The 22,665-nt window shown below is 43.5% G+C and overlaps 1 protein-coding gene across 6 annotated transcripts in view; it reads left to right on the top strand.

Moving 5' to 3' along the window:
• Nucleotides 1–22,665, top strand: part of MICU1 (mitochondrial calcium uptake 1) — a 229,765-nt gene that overhangs the window by 102,084 nt on the left and 105,016 nt on the right. For all 6 annotated transcript variants that reach the window (XM_002718431.5, XM_051823786.2, XM_070057806.1 and 3 more), the window contains one exon: nucleotides 346–460. In XM_002718431.5, the coding sequence (XP_002718477.1) occupies nucleotides 346–460 (115 nt within the window). The remainder of the gene's footprint in view (nucleotides 1–345; nucleotides 461–22,665) is intronic.

Below are 22,665 nucleotides of genomic sequence, written 5' to 3'. Positions count from 1 at the left end.
TTTCTATATAACATGCCTCTATAGAAGAAAGTGAATGCTTTTTAAAGCTAAGGAATGAAGCCAGTTCTGTGCAGACCTGTACTCCTGTATGTTCAGTAGCAGAGAGTGATAAAATTGAAGTTATTTTTAATATTATTATTGAAGCAGTGTTGAAATGAAAAAATAACTTTTCTCTTAGAATTTTCATAATCTTGAAAACTGTAAAGGATCCATTGATTTTGAATGGCCATCAGAGAAATGCTTAGGATAAAACTGCAACAAATGATGATTCCTCTCTAACTGTTTATATTCTAATTCATTTATATCTTCTTTTTTATCTTTTGGTGGGAACCATACTTTTAATAGAAAATATCCCAAGAACGAGAAAAATTTGCTGATGAAGGCAGCATATTTTACGCCCTTGGAGAATGTGGGCTCATATCCTTTTCAGACTACATTTTCCTTACAACTGTTCTCTCCAGTAAGTATAAACTTTTTCCTTCATTTATTTGTAGGAAACATATAGGGCTATAAAAAGAGTTAAATTGATTATAAGGGAAAGCAAATTACATTACATAAAATTTCATTTGTCTTTGAATTCTCTATAACTCATGTTTAGAACCACCTGAGAAAAAGGAGGAAAAGAATACTGAAGTTTTCAGGTAAAGTTAAACATAAAATACTGTGAAGTCGTGTTTGTGTTTAACTGTCTGAAGCTCTGTATTCTAACAAGATAAATCATGCGGCATTGCCTGCTCCTGTAACCTTGGCTAATGTTACTGAAAACTACTTCAGTAAAACACATTTTTAAAAAGATTATTTATTTATTTGTTTACTTGAGAGGTAGAGTTACAGACAGAGGAGAGGCAGAGAGAGAGATAGGCCATCACTGATTCATTCCCCAGATGGCCGCAATGGCTGGAGCTGGGCAGATCCAAAGCCAGCAGCCGGGAGCTTCCTCCAGACCTCTCACATGGGTGCATGGGCCCAAGCGCTTGGGCCATCTTCCACTGCTTTTCTAGGCCATAGCAGAGAGCTGGATCAGAAGAACAGCAGCCGGGGCTCAAACCAGTGCCCATAAGGGATGCCAGCACCACAGGCGGAGGCTTAGCTCACTGTGCCACAGCACTGGCCCCTAAAACACATTTTGACCTATCATTTCCTCCACTGAAGAAGAAAATTGGCATAGTTGTTCTAATTGTGATGATACTAAACTCAAATTTGACTCATTTAGAGTGCTCTGAATTTGATTTTGTAAGCTAAATGACTTTGTTGATGAGTATGCTATTCAAAGTGGCTTTTTATTTTTATTTCTTTTCAACTGTTTAACCATTCAGAAAAACTAAGCAAAATGTATGCTCATACCTCTCTACCTGAAGTGGGGAGGGGGCATCTCTAGCCTCGCAGTTAAGATGCCCATAACCCCTTTCCGAGTGCCTGGATCCAGTTCCTGCTTCTGACTCTCTGACTCCAGCTTTCTGACAGTGCAGACCCTGGGAGGCAGTGGTGATGGCTCCAGTAACTCAATCCCTGCCATTCACATGGGAGAAACCAGACTGAGTTCCTGACGCCTGACTATTGCAGGCGCTTCAGAATTGAGCCAGCAGATGAGAGATTTCTCTCTCTCTGTCACTCCTTGTCTATGTCTCTGCTGTTCAAGTAAATTTTTTCAAAAATCCATGTGACCCAGTGCTCTGACAATGAAAATGTACATTGATTTGTTAAGAAAATCTGAAGGGCTGGCATTATGGCGCAGCAGCTAACACCACCATCTGTGATGCTGGCATCCCATATCTGCACTGGTTCTTGTTCAGCTCCTCCACTTCCGATCCAGCTCCCTGCTAATGGCCTGTGAAAGCAGTGGAAAATGGCCCAAGTATTTGGGCCTCTGCCACCCATGTGGGAAACCCAGATGAAGCTCCTTGCTTTGGCCTGTCCCAGCCCTGGCCATTACAGCCATCTGGGGAATGAATCTGCAGATGGAAGATCTGTCTCTCTCTCTCTCTAACTCTGACTTTCAAATAAATAACTAAGTCTTTTTTTAAATATTTATTTAATTTACTTGAAAGTAACAGTTACACGGGGTGGGGGGGGTGAGGCAGAGAGAGAGAGCGAGGTCTTCCATTGCTGGTTCACTCCCCAGGTGGCCGCAATGGCTGGAGCTGCACCAATCTGAAGCCAGGAGCCAGGAGCTTCTTCTGGGTCTCCCACATGGGTTCAGAGGCCCAAGGACTTGGGCCATCTTCTGTTGCTTTCCCAGGCCATAGCAGAGAGCTGGATTGGAAGTGGAGCAGCCAGGTCTCAAACTGGCACCCATATGGGATGTCAGCACCACAGGCGGCAGCTTTACCTGCCACACCACAGTGCTGGCCCCAGTAACTAAATTTTTTTTTTAAAGATTTATTTATTTATTTGAAAGGCAGACTTACAGAGAGGCAGAGGCAGAGAGAAAGAGAGAGAGAGAGAGAGAGAGAGGTCTTCCATCCGCTGGTTCACTCCCCAATTGGCCGCAACAGCAGGAGCTGCATCAATCAAAGCCAGGAGCCAGGAGTTTCTTCCAGGTCTCCCACGCAGGTACAGGGGCCCAAGAACTTGGGCCAAATTCTACTGCTTTCCCAGGCCATACCAGAGAGCTGGATCAGAAGTGGAGCAGCCGGGTCTCTAACCGGCGCCCATATGGGATGTCAGCACTGCATGTGGCGGCTTTCCCTGCTACACCATGGTGCTGGCCCTGTGACTAGATCTTAAAAATAAAATTCTGAAAGCTGGCACTGTGACACAGTAGGTTGATCCTCCACCTGTGGCGCCGGCATCTCATTTGGGTGCCAGTTCTAATCCCGGCTGATCCTCTTCTGATCCAGCTCTCTGCTATGGCCTGGGAAAGCAACGGAAGATGGCCCAAATCCTTGGGCCCCTGCACCAACGTGGGAGACCCAGAGGAGGCTCCTGGCTCCTCACTTCTGATAGGCTCACCTCTGGCCATTTCGGCCATTTGGGGTGTGAACCAACGGATGAAAGACCTCTCTCTCTGTCTACCCTTCTCACTGTCTGTAACTCTATCTCTCAAATAAATAAATAAAATCTTAAAAATTAAAAATCTGAAACAGTAAGCTAAATAAAAGTACACTTGCGATCTTATGTTCTGTGTTATAGTTAGTGTGTTGATTAAGGATGGGTTTTCAAAACAGAGTTCAGTTCAAATTCTGGGACTACTACTTCTTAGATTTGGGATTTGGGGCAAGTCAATGATGTATTCTTCCATTTGACCTGAAAATTATAATAATAATATCAAACCTGAATAATTTAGTTGAAGATTGTTAGATCATGAATACAAAGTGCCTAGTTCAGTGCTTGGTATTTAATAGGCATGAATCCTGTCTTGGGTTATATTCCTCATACCCTATCACCATTTGTTATTTTATGTCCGATCCATAAGTCCCATCTTTTTCTAATGGCCAGAATTTGTGGAGACTTTTTTTTTTTTAAGATTTATTTATTTCGGGGTTGGCGCCGTGGCTCACTTGGTTACTCCTCCGCCTGCGGTGCCGGCATCCCATGTGGGCGCTGGGTTCTAGTCCCGGTTGCTCCTCTTCCAGTCCAGCTCTGCTGTGGCCTGGGGGATGGGGTTGCACTGAAGGATGGCCCAAGTGGTTAGGCCCCTGTACCTGCATGGGACACCAGGAGGAAGCACCTGGCTCCTGGCTTTGGATCGGTGTAGCTCCATTGGCCATAGCAGCCATTTGGTGGGGTGAACCAGCGGAGGGAGGGCCTTTCTCTCTGTTTCTCTCTCTCACTGACTAACTCTGTCAAATAAATTTAAAAAAAAAAAAAAAGATTTATTTATTTCTTTGAGAGGAAGAGTTATGGGGTGGGGGGTAAAAGGTAGAGGAAGGGATAGAGGTCTTCCCTCTGCTGGTTCATTCCCTAAATGGACACAACAGCCAGAGATGGGCCAGTCTAAAGCCAGGAGCTTCCTCCGGGTCTCCCTCATGGGTTCAGGGGCCCAAGCGCTTGGGCCATCCTCTGCTGCTTTCCCAGGCCATAAAGAGAGAACTGGATCAGAAGTGGAATACCTGGAAACAACCCAGTGCTCATATGAGATGCTGGCACCACAGGCTGAGGCTTAACTTACTATGCCATAGCAACAGCCCCTGTGGAGACTTTTAAAACTTTTTGTGACTTTAGATAGAATTTACATTAAATAGACATAATATGGCAGAAATGGAGAGACCAATTTGGGAACTGCATTGGTACATACATAGTACCAACCGTGGAGGTCATCCTTTGTAGGTGTTTGTTGATCTGAATGAGATTTTAACTTAAGTCCCCTGCTTAGTCCTTCCTGTCTTTCTCAGTGTCAGAAGGACCCCAGAACAGAGCTTTCAGAATACCTATCATGTTGTTAACCATTTAAAGGCATGGTTTTTTTTGTTGTTTTTTGTTTTTTGTTTTTTGCTTTTGGCAGGCAGAGTGGACAGAGAGAGAGAGAGAGACAGAGACAGAGAGAAAGGTCTTCCTTTGCCGTTGGTTCACCCTCCAATGGCCGCCGCGGCCAGCGCGCTGCAGCCGGTGCACCGCGTTGATCCGATGGCAGGAGCCAGGTACTTCTCCTGGTCTCCCATGGGGTGCAGGGCCCAAGCACTTGGGCCATCCTCCACTGCACTCCCTGGCCACAGCAGAGAGCTGGCCTGGAAGAGGGGCAACCGGGACAGAATCCGGTGCCCCGACCGGGACTAGAACCCGGTGTGCCGGTGCCGCAAGGCAGAGGATTAGCCTAGTGAGCAGTGGCGCCGGCCTAAAGGCATGTTTTTAAAAAGTCACATTGCCCATTAATTTTTAGAAGCCTCTCCAAATGGCTCTGCTGGGCCCAGCACCTTTATTTCATGTTGTGTTACTACTAGTTTGAATATGGTGAGTGATTTGCAAAAATGTAATAAGGACTTAATTTGAAGACCTTTTATTATAGGTCTTGAGCTTTTGATTATTATAAGCCATTGGGGTTTCTCAACCTTAGACTTTAGATATTTTGAACAGGGTAATTTATTGAGGGTTGTTCTGTGCGTTAGAGGGTGTTGAGCAGCATTCCTGACCTCTGTGGACTGGATACCAGTAGCACAGCCTCTCCCTCCCCCCTCCAGAGGATGCTAAATTAGTCCCCTGGAGAATGGGGCCGAGAGGAATCAGCTCTGGTTGACAACCACTCATGTAGTTTTTGGCAGGTTTTTGTTTTGTTTTGTTTAAAATGTGCTTAATTTAGTTTTCTTCCTGTTTCTTGTTTTGGGGTTCATTGAACTTTTTGGATCAGTGGGTTTATACTTTTCTTCAAATTTTTAGCCATTATCTCCTCAAATACTTTTTCTTGTGATCCTCCTCTCTCTCCTTCAGGGATTCCAGTAACATGGGTTTTCCTCACATCAATCCTGTAATTATCTTCATTTTACAGAAGAGTCACTTGAGGCATACAGAGGGTTAAAGAACTTACTGTTCAAGATTTGAACCCAGGCTGGCCCCAGCATCTGGTTTCCTGTCGTTTGGCTTTACTGCTATACTCACATTTTGGATCAGTGAGGAGCCATAAGTTAGATAGTGCCTCTTCTTTCCCTAAGGCTGAGTTGCAGAAAGCTGATCATAAAGTCTCCTGCAGATATGGGCAGTTCAAGCGTCCTTGCAATCTGAGTGTTGCACACTGCATTGTCTACTTTATCTAACAAGCCATGGGAGGAAATATGCCACGGACATTGCACTGACATCATTTCTTTCCCATGTTCAGTTTGCTGTAGGATGGCAGGACATGAGGCACTCGGTGGATCTCCTTCCTTGGATAACAAGGAATCATTACAGTCTAACTACAAATGACTTCCAGAGTACAGCCAATTCCCTAAACTCCAGATGATTTGCCAGAGAGTGGCTCAGCATGAGGGAAAGTGCATTAGTGTATTCATTCATTTATTATTCTGTTACAACAGCAAGGGCCACCAAAAATCAGCTGGAACAGGAAAAGGACATCACCCAGATGATAGAGGGTTGTCGTGTTTCTTTTCTTTTTATTTTCTTTTTTAAAGTCAAGAGTTACAGAGAGAGGGGGAAAGACATCTTCCATCCACTGGTTCAATCCCCAAATGGCCACAAAGACCAAGGCTGGGCCAGACTGAAGCCAGGAGCTTCTCCCAGATCTCCCATGTGAGTAGTAAGGCCCCAAGTACTTGATTTATCTTCCGCTGCTTTCCCAGGCTGTTAGCAGGGAGCTGGATCAGAAGTAGAACAACCGGGACACAAACCAGTGCCCAAATAGGATACTGGTGTTGCAGGCAGAGGCATAGATTGTGCCACAACATTAGCCCTGGGTTGTTGCATTTCTGTTTAGCTGTTTTCATTCAAAGTTAATATAGTAAATGGTACTCAAGAAATCACCATCATTTTGAAGAGTAAGAGCACCCTATCCTAATGAATTGAAACTTGGAACCTCAGAGTACCTTAGAAACTCCACTATTTGTCTAAAATAAATTCAGTAACTATATATAGCAGATCATTCATTTATAATGTCCTCTGCTAAAAATGAAATTAAGAAATCAGATTTTTTGGAGCTGGCACTGTGGCATAATGGGTAAAGCTACCACCTGCAGTGTTGGCATCTCATATGGGTGCCAATTCGAGTCCCAGCTGCTCCACTTCTGATCCAGCTCCCTGCTAATACACCTGGGAAAGCAGCAGAAGATGACCCAAGTGCAGGCCCCTGCATCTGCAGAAGAAGCTCCTGGCTCCTGACTTCTGTCCAGCCCAGCTCCAGCCATTTTGCAGTCATTTAGGGAGTGAACCAGTGAATGAAAGATATCTCTTTTTCTCTCTCTCTCTCTCTCTCTCTCTCATTCTCTCTCTCCGCCCCCCTGTCCCCTCTATCTGTACCTCTGCCTTTGAAATAAAATAAATAAATCTTTAAAAAATGAAAGACATCAGATTTTCTAAAGAATGGTATGTAATATAATTTCCCCAATTAAATACTGAATTATATTTTCATTACTACGACATAATACCCAAGACAAGCAATGAATGAAGGAAGGAGGTTTATTTTTGTTGACAACTTTGAAGATTCACAGTCCAAGATCAGGCAGCACCACGGATTTGGTGTCTGGTGATAGAGTTCTTGCTCACGGAGCCCTGAGGTGGCACAGGAAATCACCTGGCAAGAGGAGGTGATAAACATGGGCAGAGGAAGGCTCCTGTAGTGAACCAGGAAGTAGAGAGAGTAATTGGGCCCCACTTGGCACCCAATAATAATAAGCAACACTCTCTTTTTTTAAAAAAAAAAAGGTTTTCTTTTATTAATTTATTTGAAGGGCAGAGTTAGAGAAAGAGAGGGAGAGACAGAGAGAGAGAGAGAGAGCTTCCATCTTCTGATTTGTTCCCCAAATGGCCACAACAGCCAGGGCTGTGTCAGACCGAGGTTGGGAGCCCTGAGCTTCTTCTGAGTCTCCCACATAGGTGCAGGGACCTAAGTACTTGGATCATCCTCCTCTGCTTTCTCGAGCACATTAGCAGGGAGCAAGTACTTGGATCATCCTCCTCTGCTTTCTCGAGCACATTAGCAGGGAGCTGGATTAGAAGTAGAGCAGCCAGGACTCTTAACTGGCACCCATATGAGATGTTCGCATTGCAGGCAGCAGCTTAACCCTCTACACCACAATGCCGGCTCCAACCAGCATTCTTTTGAGCACTACCTTCCCAGGGCACACCCCCAGTGACCTTCGAACCTCCCACTACGCTCACTTCCTAAACACCATGATTAGATTAAGTTTATGCCCTTTTAATGTCATCATTTTATGGCTTTGGGGTTTTAACCATCTACATGAATTTAGGAGCCATATCCTATTCAAAAGATAACAGAGGCATAGAACTAATTCTTATTGTTTAAACTTTTTGGAAATTTGATTTCTCTAAACAGAAGGGTTTTTTTTTTGCACATATCTACCATTTTAGCATAAATGTCTGTGCTTACAATAAAGTGGCATGGATCTTTTTTGCTCTTCCCCAAATATGATTTGAAAATGATAATGTTGACCAGCCTAAACATTGAAACATCTTTTATCCCATCATACACATACATGTTCATTCCTCCTTAACTCCTTTCTGGTTTTAGTTTTCTCTGACACTTACAACTGTTTAAAATTCTGCATAATTTCTTTGTTGTTCATTTTCTGACCTAGAATGTAAACAGAATGAGAGTGATTACAAATTTGTAATGATAGTAACTATAAACTTATATACTGCATATAAAGCATTATGGAAAGGTAACAGAGAAAGAATGCAAAATAATTGTTTTTTTTTAATCTTTACAAAAAATGTTTAGCAAATATAGACTGACTTTGCTTTTGATATTCCAAACTGAGAATAGTCCTTATAGGGCTGGTGTTGTGGCATAGGGGGTAAAGGTGCTGCCTACAATACCAGTATCCCATATGAGCACTAATTTGCATCCTGGCTGCTCTACTTCTGAGCTAGCTTCCTGCTAATGTACCTGGGAAGGCAGCAGAAGATGGCCCAAGGCTTTAGGCCCCTGCTACCCTCATAGAAGGCTTAGGTGAAGCTCCTGGCTTCTGGCTTTGGCCTGGCTCAGCCTTGGCTGTTACAGCCATCTGGGGGGGTTGACTAGTAGATGGAAGATGTCTCTCTCTCTAGCTCTCCCTCACTGTGGTTTGGACTTATAAATAAATAAGTAAATCTTTTAAGAGAGAGGGAGAGGGAGAGAGGGGGAGAGAGAGAGAGAGAGAGTCCTAGCTGTTGATACCTTCAGTCTGTAGCCAATACCGTGAAGTGAAGGAAATGTACTTTTTAATTAATCAATCCCCAAACAAGCTTGGCATGTTACAGTAACTCAGAATTCATATTCCTCCCTCGTTCCTTTTTTAAACTATTTATTTATTTATTTTCACTTTACAAAAGGCAGGGAGGGAAGGAAGAGAGAGAAAGAGAGAGATACCTTCCATCCGCTGATTTACTCCCCAAGTGTTTACAACATTGGGTCTGGGCTAGGCCAAAACCAAGCATCCAGTACCAATCTGGCTCTCTCGTGTGGGGGGCAGGGACCTAAGTACTTGAGCTGTCACTTGCTGCCTCCCAAGATGCACATCATTGGGAAGCTGAATCAGCGGCAGAGCTGAGACTTGCACCAGGCACTCCATATGGGAAGCGGGAATCCCATGAAGCATCTCACCTGCTGAGAACAAGCGCTCATTGCTCTTTATCTCTGATTCACAGCTTATATTGCTTTATACCCAATCTCTCTGATCAGCTTTGCTGGATCAACTTGAAAATTTTTCAGCATGAACCATAGCTCCTATATTAAGCAGAATATTAAGTATTTGCTAGATAAGTACTCATTAATAAAATAAATTTAGATTCTGAGCAAGATGGAAACACTATTAATTGTTATTAAATAATTTCCAAAGAGCCTCTGAACCTTAAAATAGGTTAATACAAATTGAGTGAGAATATACAGCATGGTCATTAATGGCTTTATCATCTGCACTGAGCAGCTGCAACATTAGCTCGTGGTGTTAAATCTCATACTAGAGGTCACAGATGTTTCCACATCACCACATGTAAAGAGGGTTTATAAGGATTTATCTAGAATGCTAAATAGTATATATTGATCTGGACGATTCTTCCTAATGCTAATATTCATTCAATAATGAGAATTTAACTTAGAATCTGGATTTTGGCCACTGATAATTATGAAATATTTATTTTTGTGTTCTTCATTTTTATGCATGTTCTAATGTTATTAATGCTGTGGGCTAGCAACATGAAAACATTTCTAGATAGCTTAATGGGAAGATATGGAGACAATCATAAAACACAAAAGTTGATTATTAAGCATCTTACTTATTACTTACTGTTGATCCTTAAAGACTCCAAAGGGATGGGTACTAAGCTGATCAGTTAAAATAACCACGTTCCAGAATCCTGTGAAGTCAGACAGTGGGAGGCCTCAGTGATGACTCAAATGGTTGAGTTCCTACCAGCTCCTGGCTTCAGCCCCAATCAGAGGCTATTGCAGCATTTGGGGAGTGAGCAAGTGGATGAGCGCTCTCCCTGCTGTGGCGCAGCAAGTTGATCCTCCACCTCTGGCACCTGCATCCCATATGAGTGCTGGTTCTATCCCGGCTGCTCCTCTTCTGATCCAGCTCTCTGCTATGGCCTGGGAAAGCAACAGAAGATGGCCCAAATCCTTGGGCCCCTACACTAACGTGGGAGATCCTGAAAAAGCTCCTGGCTTCTGGCTTTGGATTGGCCCAGCTCTGGCCATTGTGGCCATTTGGGGAGTGAACCAGAGGATGGAAGACCTCTCTGTCTCTCCCTCTAACTGTCTGTAACTCTACCTCTCAAATAAAATCTTAGGCCGGCGCCATGGCTCAATAGGCTAATCCTCCACCTGCAGCGCCGGCAAACCAGGTTCTAGTCCCGGTCGGGGCGCCGGATTCTGTCCCGGTTGCTCCTCTTCCAGGCCAGCTCTCTGCTGTGGCCCGGGAGGGCAGTGGAGGATGGCCCAAGTGCTTGGGCCCTGCAACTGCATGGGAGACCAGGAGAAGCACCTGGCTCCTGGCTCCTGGCTTTGGATCAGCACAGTGCGCCGGCCGCAGCGCACCGGCCACAGCAGCCACTGGGTGGTGAACCAACGAAAAAAGGAAGACTTTTCTCTCTGTCTCTCTCTCACTGTCCACTCTGCCTGTCAAAAAAATAAATAAATAAAATCTTTTCTAAAAAATAGCAGATTACATAGTATACATGATTGGGAAAGACTGAGACTGATGATTGCCATGCCATCTAACGAAATGAAGTTAGAGAAATACAGAAAGTTTTTCAGTTTGAATGACCCATTGAAAAATACGGACAAGGCCTAATAGCTGAGTTCTATCAGAAGCTATAAACCAGTTACAAATCTTTTGTACTGAGACATCAGGGTTAGGGAAGTTATAGAGAAATTTTGGTTTAGCTATTCTTAAATTTTTAAAGGTTTATTTATTTATTTGAGTGAGTTACAGAGAAAGAGAGGAGATACAGAGAGAGATCTTCCATTCACTGATTCACTCCCCAGATGTCTGCAACATCCAGGGATGGACCAGGCCAAAGCCAGGAAGCAGCAACTTCTGAGTCTCCCACATAGGTACAGGGGCGCATTTCCCAGGCACATCAGCAGGGAGCTAGATTGGAAGTGGAGCAGCCATATGGGATGCCAGCAGTGTAGATGGTGACTTAACCTGCTGTGCCACAGCACCAGCCCCTAAACTCAGATTCTTAACCTTTGTTATTTACAAAGCTTTCCCAATTGCCAATCAGTGAGTAAATCACACTGAGAGGCAAAAACAAGTACTTTTTAGCCATTGGAGAGCCTGTATATATTGATAATAATCTCCTAAACAACTGTTTCATATGGTATTATTATGTTAGGGTTTTCACATTCTCATATAACCAAGACTGAGTCATATGAATTTTTTAAAAAATTTATTTATTTATATGAAAGGCAGAGAAAAAGAGAAAGAGGGATTAACAGAGAGATCTTCCATCTGCTGGTTCATTTTTCAAATGGCCACAATGACTGGAGCTAGGCCGATCTGAAGCCAGGAGCTAGCAGCTTCTTCTGGGTCACCCATGTGAGTGCAGAGGCCCAAGCACTTGGGCCATCTTTTGCTGCTTTCCCAGACACATTAGCAGGGAGCTGGATTGGAAGTGGAGCAGCTAGGACTTGAAGCAGCACCCATATGAGATGCCGGCACCACAGGCCATGGCTTAACCACTATGCCACAGCACTGACCCTAGTCAATATGAATTTTTAAGTCTGTTCTAAAGCTACATTAAATTTTTAAGCATTTTTTCTTTATGTTCAGAATTTTCTAAAGTAGAAAGATAAGGATCTCCTGACCAGATTCTCCTAATAAGTGCTGCTGGAAATAGGAACTTAGCTTCCAGCTTTCTGTTTTAATGGATTTCTGGCTGCCCTGTGATTGACCAAAGACCAGTAAATCACCAGTAAATCCAGTAGGAGCTATATAAAGTGTGGATGTCATGGCTGTACTTTGCACCTTGGGTAGCTTCACTGGCAGGTCTACCCCAAGGTTAAGTTGGCCTAGAATTCCACAATTCCACTTACTCCCCAAAACTATTGTTAGGTAAAGTCTGTCTTAAATTTAGACCTCCCAAAGGGCTAAAGGACTCCAAGAAACTGAGTTGAAGTTTTAGAGTTGATTACCTCTTTTTAAAAACATATGTATTATTTGAAAGAGAGACAGAGATGGAGACTGTGGACGGGTTGGGGGACATCTGTCTTCAAACCTCTGGTTCACTCCCCAAATGCCCACAACAGCCAGGACTGGGCCAGGCCAAAGCCAGGAACCTGGAACTCAACCCAGGTCTCCCATGTGGGTGTCAGGGACCCCACTACGTGAGCCATCACCTGCTGTCTTACACAGTATACATGAGCAAGAAGCTGATCAGATGCAGAGCTGGAATTTGAACCCACGAATTCCGATATGGGTGCAAGTCAGCTCTTCCAGTGCAGCTGTGACACATACCTGCCTTTCTATTACCCCCTTGAAGAGTCAATTTGTTGTTCTTTCTCTCAGTTGACTACTAAGTCTATAGTGTTCCCAAATGACTTGTATGCCAAAATTAAGTATTTGGATTGACACTTTAATTGTGGGTAGTATTGATGATAGCATAAATTACTATCACAACATCTTTAGAGTGTTTATCAAACAGTCTTATAAAGAGCTTACTGTTTGGCCCAGGAATTTATTTTCTATAAGTTTTGGCTAATGAACTAATCAAACATATAATGATGTCGATGGTCAAAAAATAAATAGAAAAGAATTCAAATATCAGGCCGGCGCCACGGCTCACTAGGCTAATCCTCCGCCTTGCGGTGCCGGCACACCGGGTTCTAGTCCCGGTCAGGGCGCCAGATTCTTTCCCGGATGCCCCTCTTCCAGGCCAGCTCTCTGCTCTGGCCTGGGAAGGCAGTGGAGGATGGCCCAAGTGCTTGGGCCCTGCACCCCATGGGAGACCAGGAGAAGCACCTGGCTCCTGGCTTTGGATCAGCGTGGTGCACCAGCCGCAGTGTACCAGCCGTGGCGGCCATTGGAGGGTGAACCAACGGCAAAAGGAAGACCTTTCGCTCTGTCTCTCTCTCTCACTATCCACTCTGCCTGTCAAAAAAAAAAAAAAAAAAAAGAATTCAAATATCAAATAGCTGAACCAATTACAGTAAACCTATGCAGTAAAGTTCCATGTCATCCTTAATATATTATACAGACATTTATTAGATATATAGAAAATTCTCATAATATATTGATGAGTCAGAATGTACCTATTTATTATATAATTCCATTATAGGAGGAAAATGAGTGTACACATGTCCAAACCTACATAAACATTTTTAAAATAGTCTGAATATGTGTATTTCTAATCTGTCAGGAAATGCTGTCAATTACACCTTAAATAATCCAGAACCCCACCTTTTTTCACTACACTCACTGCTACTATCCTTGTCTAAGATGTTTTTATGTCTCACTTAGATTATTATTTCAATACCTTCCTAATTAATTACCCTTCTTTTAACCTTGATCCGCTAAGCCTGCTTAGAACACAGTAGCCAGAATGCTCGTTTAAATTTAAATGGATCATATCATTCCTTTGTTCAGAAACCCCCCTGGAGGCTTCAAGTCTATCTCACAGTAAAAGCCAAAGTCTTTGTTTCCAGGCCTATAAAGCCATATCACCATTTCTTTCAAGAAAAACACAGATATCAACAGGCACTAGAGTGCACTACAGTTAACTGTTTTTTTTCTTTTAGCCACAGTGACAAAAGGGTAGCTACTCTAATTACTTACCAATTCACAATAATGGTGAAGGATATTTGGAGTGGTAAGCCTAGCTTCTCTAATGGTTTTTGAAATGTTGTCTCCCTTTTCACACCTCATAAAATTAATTTTTAGTGTTTGTAAAGGCCATCTTTTAGCCATGTCTGTTTATTGGTACTGTAAAATTCCAAAAGTTCATTTTTTATTAGTCAACAGAAATTGAAAGGGAAAATACATTAGATTGTTATGGAGAAGAAAAAAAAAAGCAGAGACTTAGAGTGAGACTTAGAGTTAGAGACTTAGAGTGATAGCTCCATGGACAAGATACTTTGGATGTCTAGTATGTTATCTTAGATGAAGTTAAATGTCTTCATTCTTGAGGCCTCTGGACAATCACATAATTAACTTCAGTCTTCCTTTGCTCACTCTTCTGCCCCAGAGTTGCTTTTAAGAGAGTGTGTGTGTTGGATGCCTTATGTTAAGAAAAGCAGTGGTGGGTTGGAATTTGACCTAGCAGTTAACCACTAGTTATGATGCCTGTGTCTCACATTGGAGTACTGGGTTTGAGTTCAGCCTCCAGTCTTGATTCTAGCTCCCTGCTCATACAGACCCTGCAAGGCAGTAGTGATGACTCAAGTAGTTGGGTTCCTGCCACCTGTAGGGCAGACCTGGATTGTCCTAGCTCCCCACTTCTGCTCTGCTCAGCCCAGCCCTGTCCATTGTGAGCATTTAGAGAATGGACCACTGGATGAGAGCTCTCTCTCTCTCTTCCTCTCTCTCAAAGAAATAAGGAGTGACAAAGAAGAGCAGTGGTCCAAAACCCAGATTTATGAAGCAGGCAAATTAAAGAGTGATTACTTTTCTCACTGAAGAAATCACTGCAGCTTCTCTAAATAGTCTCAATTCAAATCTAGGCTATATATTAAAGTACTATTTAACTGCATTTGGTTCTTTAAAAATAAAAAAGATTGATTAACTTATTTAAGAGAGTTACAGAGAGAGAGAGAGGTTCCCCATCCGATGGTTCACTCCCCAGCTGGCCACAACGGGAGGAGCTGCACTGATCTGAAGCCAGGAGCCAGGAGCTTCCTCTGGGTCCCCCATGTGGGTACAGGGGCTCAAGGACCTGGGCCTCTTCTACTGCTTCCCCAGGCCATAGCAGAGAGCTGGACCGGAAGTGGAGCAGCCAGGTCTCCAACCGGTGCCCATATGGGATGCTGGCACTTCAAGTCAGGGCGTAAACCCGCTGTGCCACAGCGCCAGCCCCCTGCATTTGGTTCTAATGAAAAGAAATTATTTTATAGACTCAGGATAATATATTATTTAATGGGGGCTTATTACAAAATAGTAAATAGTTCAACTCGCTTCAGTACCCAGAGACAAAAATGTTAAAAGCAAAGGATTGTTTTATAAGAATACTTTTCTCTCACAGTCAAGGTCATCTGCCTGTTATGCTAAATTCATCAGGTGATCTTTCTTTGCCTTTTATAGGACCAACCCTGCTCATGATTTGTGCTTGGCTTCCTACACTTCACAGTGGTAGAACATTTGTCGGACACCAGGGCTCTTTCCACTAACGGGAGGAAGCCCTTAGATCTGGAACAAGACAAATTGAGAACACACTGGTCCTTAGTAAAATGTCAAAGTAGACTAAATCCTCTACCTTTCAGGAAGTTCGTTATCCAACAAAATTACTTTCTCTCCTTTGTGCAAATGGAATATGGATGATTTACCACCAATATTGTGGATGTGTAAATGTAATCTAAAATAAGGTCTAGTTGTCGCTCCCCCTCTTCGTGGAGGAGCAACACAGGACCCTGCGCTGTTCTTTTCGTCTGCTCGGCCCTCCCCGGGTTTGCTGCTGGTTCTTCCCGGGTTGGCTACTATCCCTTCCACCTCCGTGGAAGGGCAGTTCCCCCTGGCCGCATTCCCCACTTCCGCAGGGGAGCGGCACACCGCCGGCCGGCTCTTCTCGGGGCTGCACGGGTTCCCTTAGATGTTCCCCATAGATGTTTCTGGTGCATGCCGTCTCTCTCCTCCTTTATGGTCCTCCTCCGCCAATCCCAACTCGGCCGCCCCCACGCCGAGTACGCTGCTCTCCAATCAGGAGCAAGTCCTACAGTTAATTGGTTGAACTGGAGGCAGCTGTGCGGAAGCTGTTTACTTCTCTCCCAGCGCCATATTGTGGGAGAGCAGATGCATAGAATAAGTCCTAATTCGAGTAACTTAGTCTAGTCCGGATTGCTCCCCACAGATCCCCCTTTCTTTTTATTTTTTAGCGTTGATACGCGCCTGTCTTCGGTGTCCCGCGGCACACACTCTGCTCTACTTGCTAGAGTTGCCACAGGCTCTTACAAGTCCTATCAATCAGGAAAACCGAATCCGGGTCCTCTCTTCGCCATTGTGAGGAGGTTTTTAGGCGCTGATGCATGCCTGTGTTCGGTGCCCTGCAGCGCATGCTCTGCTCTGCCCGCAGGGGCTTACAAAACCTATCAGGCAAACCGAATCCAAGCCTTCTCATTGCCTTATTGTGGGGGAGACTTATTAGTGTTGGTTCGTGCCTATCTTCGGTGACCTGCAGCTCATACTCTGGTCGAGCTTTGCTGGCGCTTACCGCCTTAAATCAGGCAGACCGAATCCAAGCCTCCTAATTGTTGCATTGTGGGGAAGCTTTACTGATGTTAATTCGTGCCTGTCTTCGGTGACCTGCGGCTAGCCGCCCAGGTGCTCATCGCCTCACTAATCGGGCAGACCGAATCCAAGCCTTCTAATTGGCATGTTGAGGGGAGGCCTTATTTCTCTCTATTTCTCTATCTCCGGGCATTCCTATTTCTCCCATTTTACTTCTATCTTCCAGCATTCCTATTTCTCTCACTTTACTTCTAAAACTTCTGTTTCTCTTATCCCCGCAGCTTTCCGGCACCTCGCCCCGCCGGCGGGTTCCCGGCTCTGCGCCGCTTCAGCCCGCGCGCCTCTCTCATCTGCGCAGCTTCCCGGCTTTGCGAGGCTCGGCTTCGCGGTCTCCACGCTTAACCCTTTCGCGTCTGAACCACGGCCTACGCCAGCGTTCCCTATCTATTCACGCCCCGTGCTCTCTCTGCACGCGGCGGCTTCCGCGAGTAACACAGCGTAGCTTGCGTCTCCACCACTAGCATTCAATCCAAGTTCCCCGGGCTAGCCTGGCGAATTCAACCCAGCGTACGTCTCCGCCCCACGGTTTGGCTTCCCGTCCTTTGCTCCCCGGGCTAATCAGACGGATCCCAACCTGGCTTGCGTCTCAGCTTCTAGTTTCAACTTTTCGCCCCCTATTCCCGGGCTAACTTGAGAATCCCAAAGTGGCTTTCGTTTCCGCCTTGGCCTGCCCCCCGCGGCTTCAATTTCCCTAACATTTTTCTCTACCCGGTATGTTTCCCCAAGCTTTCCTCCAACGATATTCCTCCCTCATTTCTCCTGGCCTCTCCCCACAGTCCGCGTCCGAGTCTGTTTGTTCTAGCGTTCACTTTCACTTTCGACCTTAGAGATTTCTCCCAGCTTCCCCCCGTAGTCCGAATCCGAGTCTATGCCTAGGCTTTCAATAGCTTCTTCCGGCTCCTTTTTCGTCCGGCTTTTCCCTAGGCTGTTTGCTAGTCTCTCTCTCCGATATTTTCCCAGTTCTTCCCGTTTCTTCCCTCCTAGGTTTCCTATCCGTCCTAAGTTTCCTATCCGTCCTAGGTTTTCTATCCGAGTCAGGTTTCCTATCCGAGCTAGGTTTCCTATCCGAGTCAGGTTTCCTATCCGAGTCACGGCACCATTATGTCGCTCCCCCTCTTCGTGGAGGAGCAACACAGGACCCTGCGCTGTTCTTTTCGTCTGCTCGGCCCTCCCCGGGTTTGCTGCTGGTTCTTCCCGGGTTGGCTACTATCCCTTCCACCTCCGTGGAAGGGCAGTTCCCCCTGGCCGCATTCCCCACTTCCGCAGGGGAGCGGCACACCGCCGGCCGGCTCTTCTCGGGGCTGCACGGGTTCCCTTAGATGTTCCCCATAGATGTTTCTGGTGCATGCCGTCTCTCTCCTCCTTTATGGTCCTCCTCCGCCAATCCCAACTCGGCCGCCCCCACGCCGAGTACGCTGCTCTCCAATCAGGAGCAAGTCCTACAGTTAATTGGTTGAACTGGAGGCAGCTGTGCGGAAGCTGTTTACTTCTCTCCCAGCGCCATATTGTGGGAGAGCAGATGCATAGAATAAGTCCTAATTCGAGTAACTTAGTCTAGTCCGGATTGCTCCCCACATCTAGTGGGAACCTTCACATGCAGAAAAGTAGTAAAATTTCCCATCTTGCTTAAATTGAGCAGAAAAGTTTGCTTTGTTGGGTAAGACACAGCTGAACACACCGTGGAAAGGACCTTCTGTACATAATTTCCCCAATAGTAACAACAATGAGAGGCACAAAGCATTCTGGAGGCTGTGTTACAATAGGAGCATTCCTTTTTTTGTTTAAGATCTGTTTGTTTATTTGAAAGAGAGAGAGGAGAGATTGATCCGCATCCACTGGTTTACTCCCCAAATTCCAACAACAGTGAGGGTTGGGCCAGGCTAAAGCCAGGAGCCTAGAACTCCACCCAGATCTCCTGCATGGATAGCAGGAGCCCACGCACTTGACCATTGCCTGCTACCTCCCAGGATGCATTAATAGGAAGCTGGGTTGGAAGTGAAGTAGCCAGGACCCAAACTGACACTGTAATGTGGACTGTGGGTGTCCCAAGTAGAAGCTTAACCCACTCTACTAGAGTGCCCACCACCGTGATGAGAGCTTTCTGGTTGATAAAGTGAGCTTATTAGAAAGAAGGAGGCTCTGGAGCCCCATGGATAGAATCAGCCTCTTCCTTTAAGCTAATTCAGCTGAGCAGAGCCAACTTTTTGCTAAGCTACCAAAGGTATATCTGTATTTGTCTCTTCTCACCCTTCCTTCCATGTATTTTTCTAGCATTGTGTTCTACTCAACATCAACATCAGGAGTCCAGAGAAAAATTTAGGGGATAAATCTGATTTGTTGTCCCTTTTGGTTCTTTTACCAACATCTTAGCAAATACGCACATACATATATGTATATATTTGTAGAGCAACTTGGGCTGATGAAGAGGGAGACGTATAATACAATGATCAATACATATTATAAAAATACATCTTAACTCCTATGTATAAATGAATATTGTCCTTGTCAAAATTTTCTTCCTTTCCCTCTTCCAGGGCTAAGGACAGCTTTATATATTAAATAAAAATCACCATTCTTCAACTTTGAAAATTGCTCCAGTCACTGGTTTTATTCATTCTATTTTTCTCCCCTGAATTTTAGGAAAAAGAACTTTCCAGTTGTATTTTCCACATCTTCCAGATGTGACTGACATTTCTTAGTAATTTGTCTTCCTGTTCTTCTAAGTAATCATTTAAGCATATCTTGATTGTGATCATAGAGATAATCATTTAATTTAACAAGTCTTGCCTTTTTCCTGTTCTTAAAGATTTTATGTTTAATTCAGATTAACTCAAGTTTGGAAATTTACAAATTATCTAGTCTGATTGTACTGTTGATAGGAAATAACACATTTTTAGGTAATATGGTATGCTATTTGTTTCATTGTGACAGCCATCCTTTGGGACTCTGGACCACTAGGGTTCACGTTCCAACTCTTCTATTTCCTGGACACATAAGCCTCAGTTATCTCAGTTACTACTACAAGTTGAGTAGTCCTTATCCAAAATGCCTGGGACCAGAATTATTTCAGATTTTGGAGTTTTTTGGATTGTGGATTATTTGTATAGACTTTTGTGATGGAGAAACCCTAATCCAGAAAACCAAAATTTTGAGGATTTTGTAGCATTTGGGATTTCAGATTTTTAGATCAGGGATTAGGTTTTTAGATCAACTATACCACCTACTTCATAGTGTTTTTTGTTGTTGTTGTTGTTGTTGTTTTAGAATTAAATTAGTTACTGCATGTAAATTACCCAACACATGGTAACCTTCAGAATTATTAGTTACTGTATAATTTTTTTCATGCAAATGGAATTTTTTTCCCAGAAACTTTTTATCTAAGTTATACAAACTTCATGCATTTCAAAAATATAACTTTAGGAACATAGTGATTCTTCTCACCATACCCGCCCTCTCGCCCTTCTTCCTCCTCCTGATCCTATTCCCATTTATTTTTTACTAAGATCCATTTTCAGTGAACTTTATACACATAGAATTAACTCTATACTAAATAAAGAGTTCAACAAATAGTATGAAAAAAGCTGCTCCTTAACAGTCGGGACAAGCCTGTTCAAAGTCATTGCATCTCCAGAGTGTCAATTTCACATCTGTAAACTACCTCTTGGGCACTATTAGTTAACACAGGTAAGGGAGAACATATGGTATTTGTCCTTTTGGGACTGGCTTATTTCTCTAGTATAATGTTTTCCAGTTGCATCCATTTTGTTGGAAAGTGGGTATAAAACAACAGAATTTCTTTTTTTTTTACCGCTGTATAGTAATCTGTGGTTTACATTTCCCATAATTTCTTTATCCATGCTAAAGTTGATGGACATTTAGGTTGATCCCATATTTTAACTATAGTGAATTTAGCTGTAGTAACATGGGGATATAGGTAATTGTTTCATATGCTGAGTTCATTTCCCTCGGGTAAATTCCCAGGAGCAGGATGGCTGGGTCATATGGTAAGTCTATATTCAGATTTCTGAGGTACTTCTATACTGTCTTCCACAATGGCTGTACTAATTTACTTTCCCACCAATAGTGGATTAAGATACCTTTTTCCCCACATCCTCATCAGCATTTGTTGTTTGTTGATTTCTGTATGAAAACCATTCTAACGGGGTGGGGGTGGGGTGTGAAACCTCATGTGGTTTTAATTTGCATTTCCCTGAGCATTTTTTTGTGTGTCTGTTGGCCATTTGGATTTCCTCTTTTGAAAACTGCCTGTTTAAGTCCCTGCCCATTTCCTAACTGAGTTGTTTGTTTTGTTGTTGTAGAGTTTCTTGAGCTGTGGCCATTACAGCCATCTGGGGAGTGACCCAGCAGATGAAAGATTTCTTTCTCTCTCTCTCCCCAACTCTGCCCTTCAAATAAATAAATATTTTTTAAAAAAAGATTATTTATTTGAAAGGCAGAGTTACAAGGGGTGGAAGGGAGAGGAAGAGAGAGAGAGAGAGATCTTCCATTCTTTGATTCACTCCCCAAATGACCACAACAACCAGGACTTGGCCAAGTGGAAGCTAGGAGCCAGGAGCTTCATGTAGTTCTCCCACATGGGTGCAGGGGCACAAGTACTTGGGCCATCCTCTGCTGTTTTCACAGGCACATTAAGAGGGAGCTGGATAGGAAGTGGAGCAGCCAGACTCAAGCCACTGACCCTATTCTACTTTTATTTTTGAAGAACTTTTAGAAGTTTTGTTAGTTTTTTTTTACCTGATCAACACTGTTTTACTCCTTTGACCTTTTTTGCCTTGTGGTTGTAAAAATGCTACAATTATAATTTCTTCTTTTTTCATGGTTTTGTTATGTGAGTTTCTGTGTATATATATGTATGTGTGTATGAACTTATATATAATTACTCTTCATAAGTGTTCTTGAACATTTAAAAAAAGTTATGTATAACACATTTAAAATTTTATGAAGAATTTGAAGATAAGCACTCTAAACATGAAGAAATGGAAATGCTAATTACCTTAATTTTATTAGTATACTGTATATACGATGTTGAAATATCACACTGGGCTGGCACCGTGGCTCAATAGGCTAATCCTCTACCTTGCGGCACCGGCACACTGGGTTCTAGTCCCGGTCAGGGCGCCGGATTCTGTCCCGGTTGCCCCTCTTCCAGGCCAGCTCTCTGCTGTGGCCCGGGAGTGCAGTGGAGGATGGTCCAAGTGCTTGGGCCCTGCACCCGCATGGGAGACCAGGAAAAGCACCTGGCTCCTGGCTTCGGATCAGCATGGTGCGCCGGCCGCGGCGGCCATTGGAGGGTGAACCAACGGCAAAAGGAAGACCTTTCTCTCTGTCTCTCTCTCTCTCACTGTCCACTCTGCCTGTCAGAAATAAAATAAAAAAAAAGAAAGAAAGAAATATCACACTGTACCCCATAAGGATGTACAATTATTACTTGTTAATTTAAAAAAATAGTCTATTTACCAGAATGCAGTTTAATATACCTATTAAATTGAATTTGTGATTTGTATTATATAAATTTTCCATTTGCCTCATTCAGTTTTCTACAGGATATATCAGAAACTGAGAGAATAATTTTTACCAGTTTCTCTTTTATGTATAGGTAATATTTTGATGCTGTATTGTTTTATACCTAAAGATACATATTAATTCTTCATTATTGTTGGTGCCTACTAGCAAAACAAAAATGGTCTTTATTTAACTTCTTCTTTACTTAATTTCTATCTGATATGAATACTACCGCCCTTTCTTCCTGTTTTAGCTTTCTTGTATAGTATTTACCCTTATTTTGATCCTTCTGTGTTATATAGTTTGATACAGTCTGAAAGCATTTGTCTTCTAATAGAAAAGCTGGGCTTCTGTACTTTCCTGTGAGCAATTACCTTTAATTAAACACACACACAGATATATATACACATGTATGTCTGATACACACAGACACATGTGCATCTGTGGGTTCCCGTAGCCTTTTTATCTAGGATAGTACATCTGTATCTTTGGATGTCTCCTGTTGGAGATTGAGAAATTTAGCTTCCTATCACTTTCTCTTTCCCACTCAGTTTTTTCAATTTAACAGTTTAACAATTTCAGTCTAACAATTTGGTATTTTTTATTTCATGTTATCATT

The sequence above is a fragment of the Oryctolagus cuniculus genome, chromosome 15 (genome assembly GCF_964237555.1).
Source record: "Oryctolagus cuniculus chromosome 15, mOryCun1.1, whole genome shotgun sequence".
In the NCBI taxonomy this organism is placed as follows: domain Eukaryota; kingdom Metazoa; phylum Chordata; class Mammalia; order Lagomorpha; family Leporidae; genus Oryctolagus; species Oryctolagus cuniculus.
The sequence above is the reverse complement of the archived record's forward strand: the minus strand, read 5'-3'. Positions and strand labels throughout refer to the sequence as shown.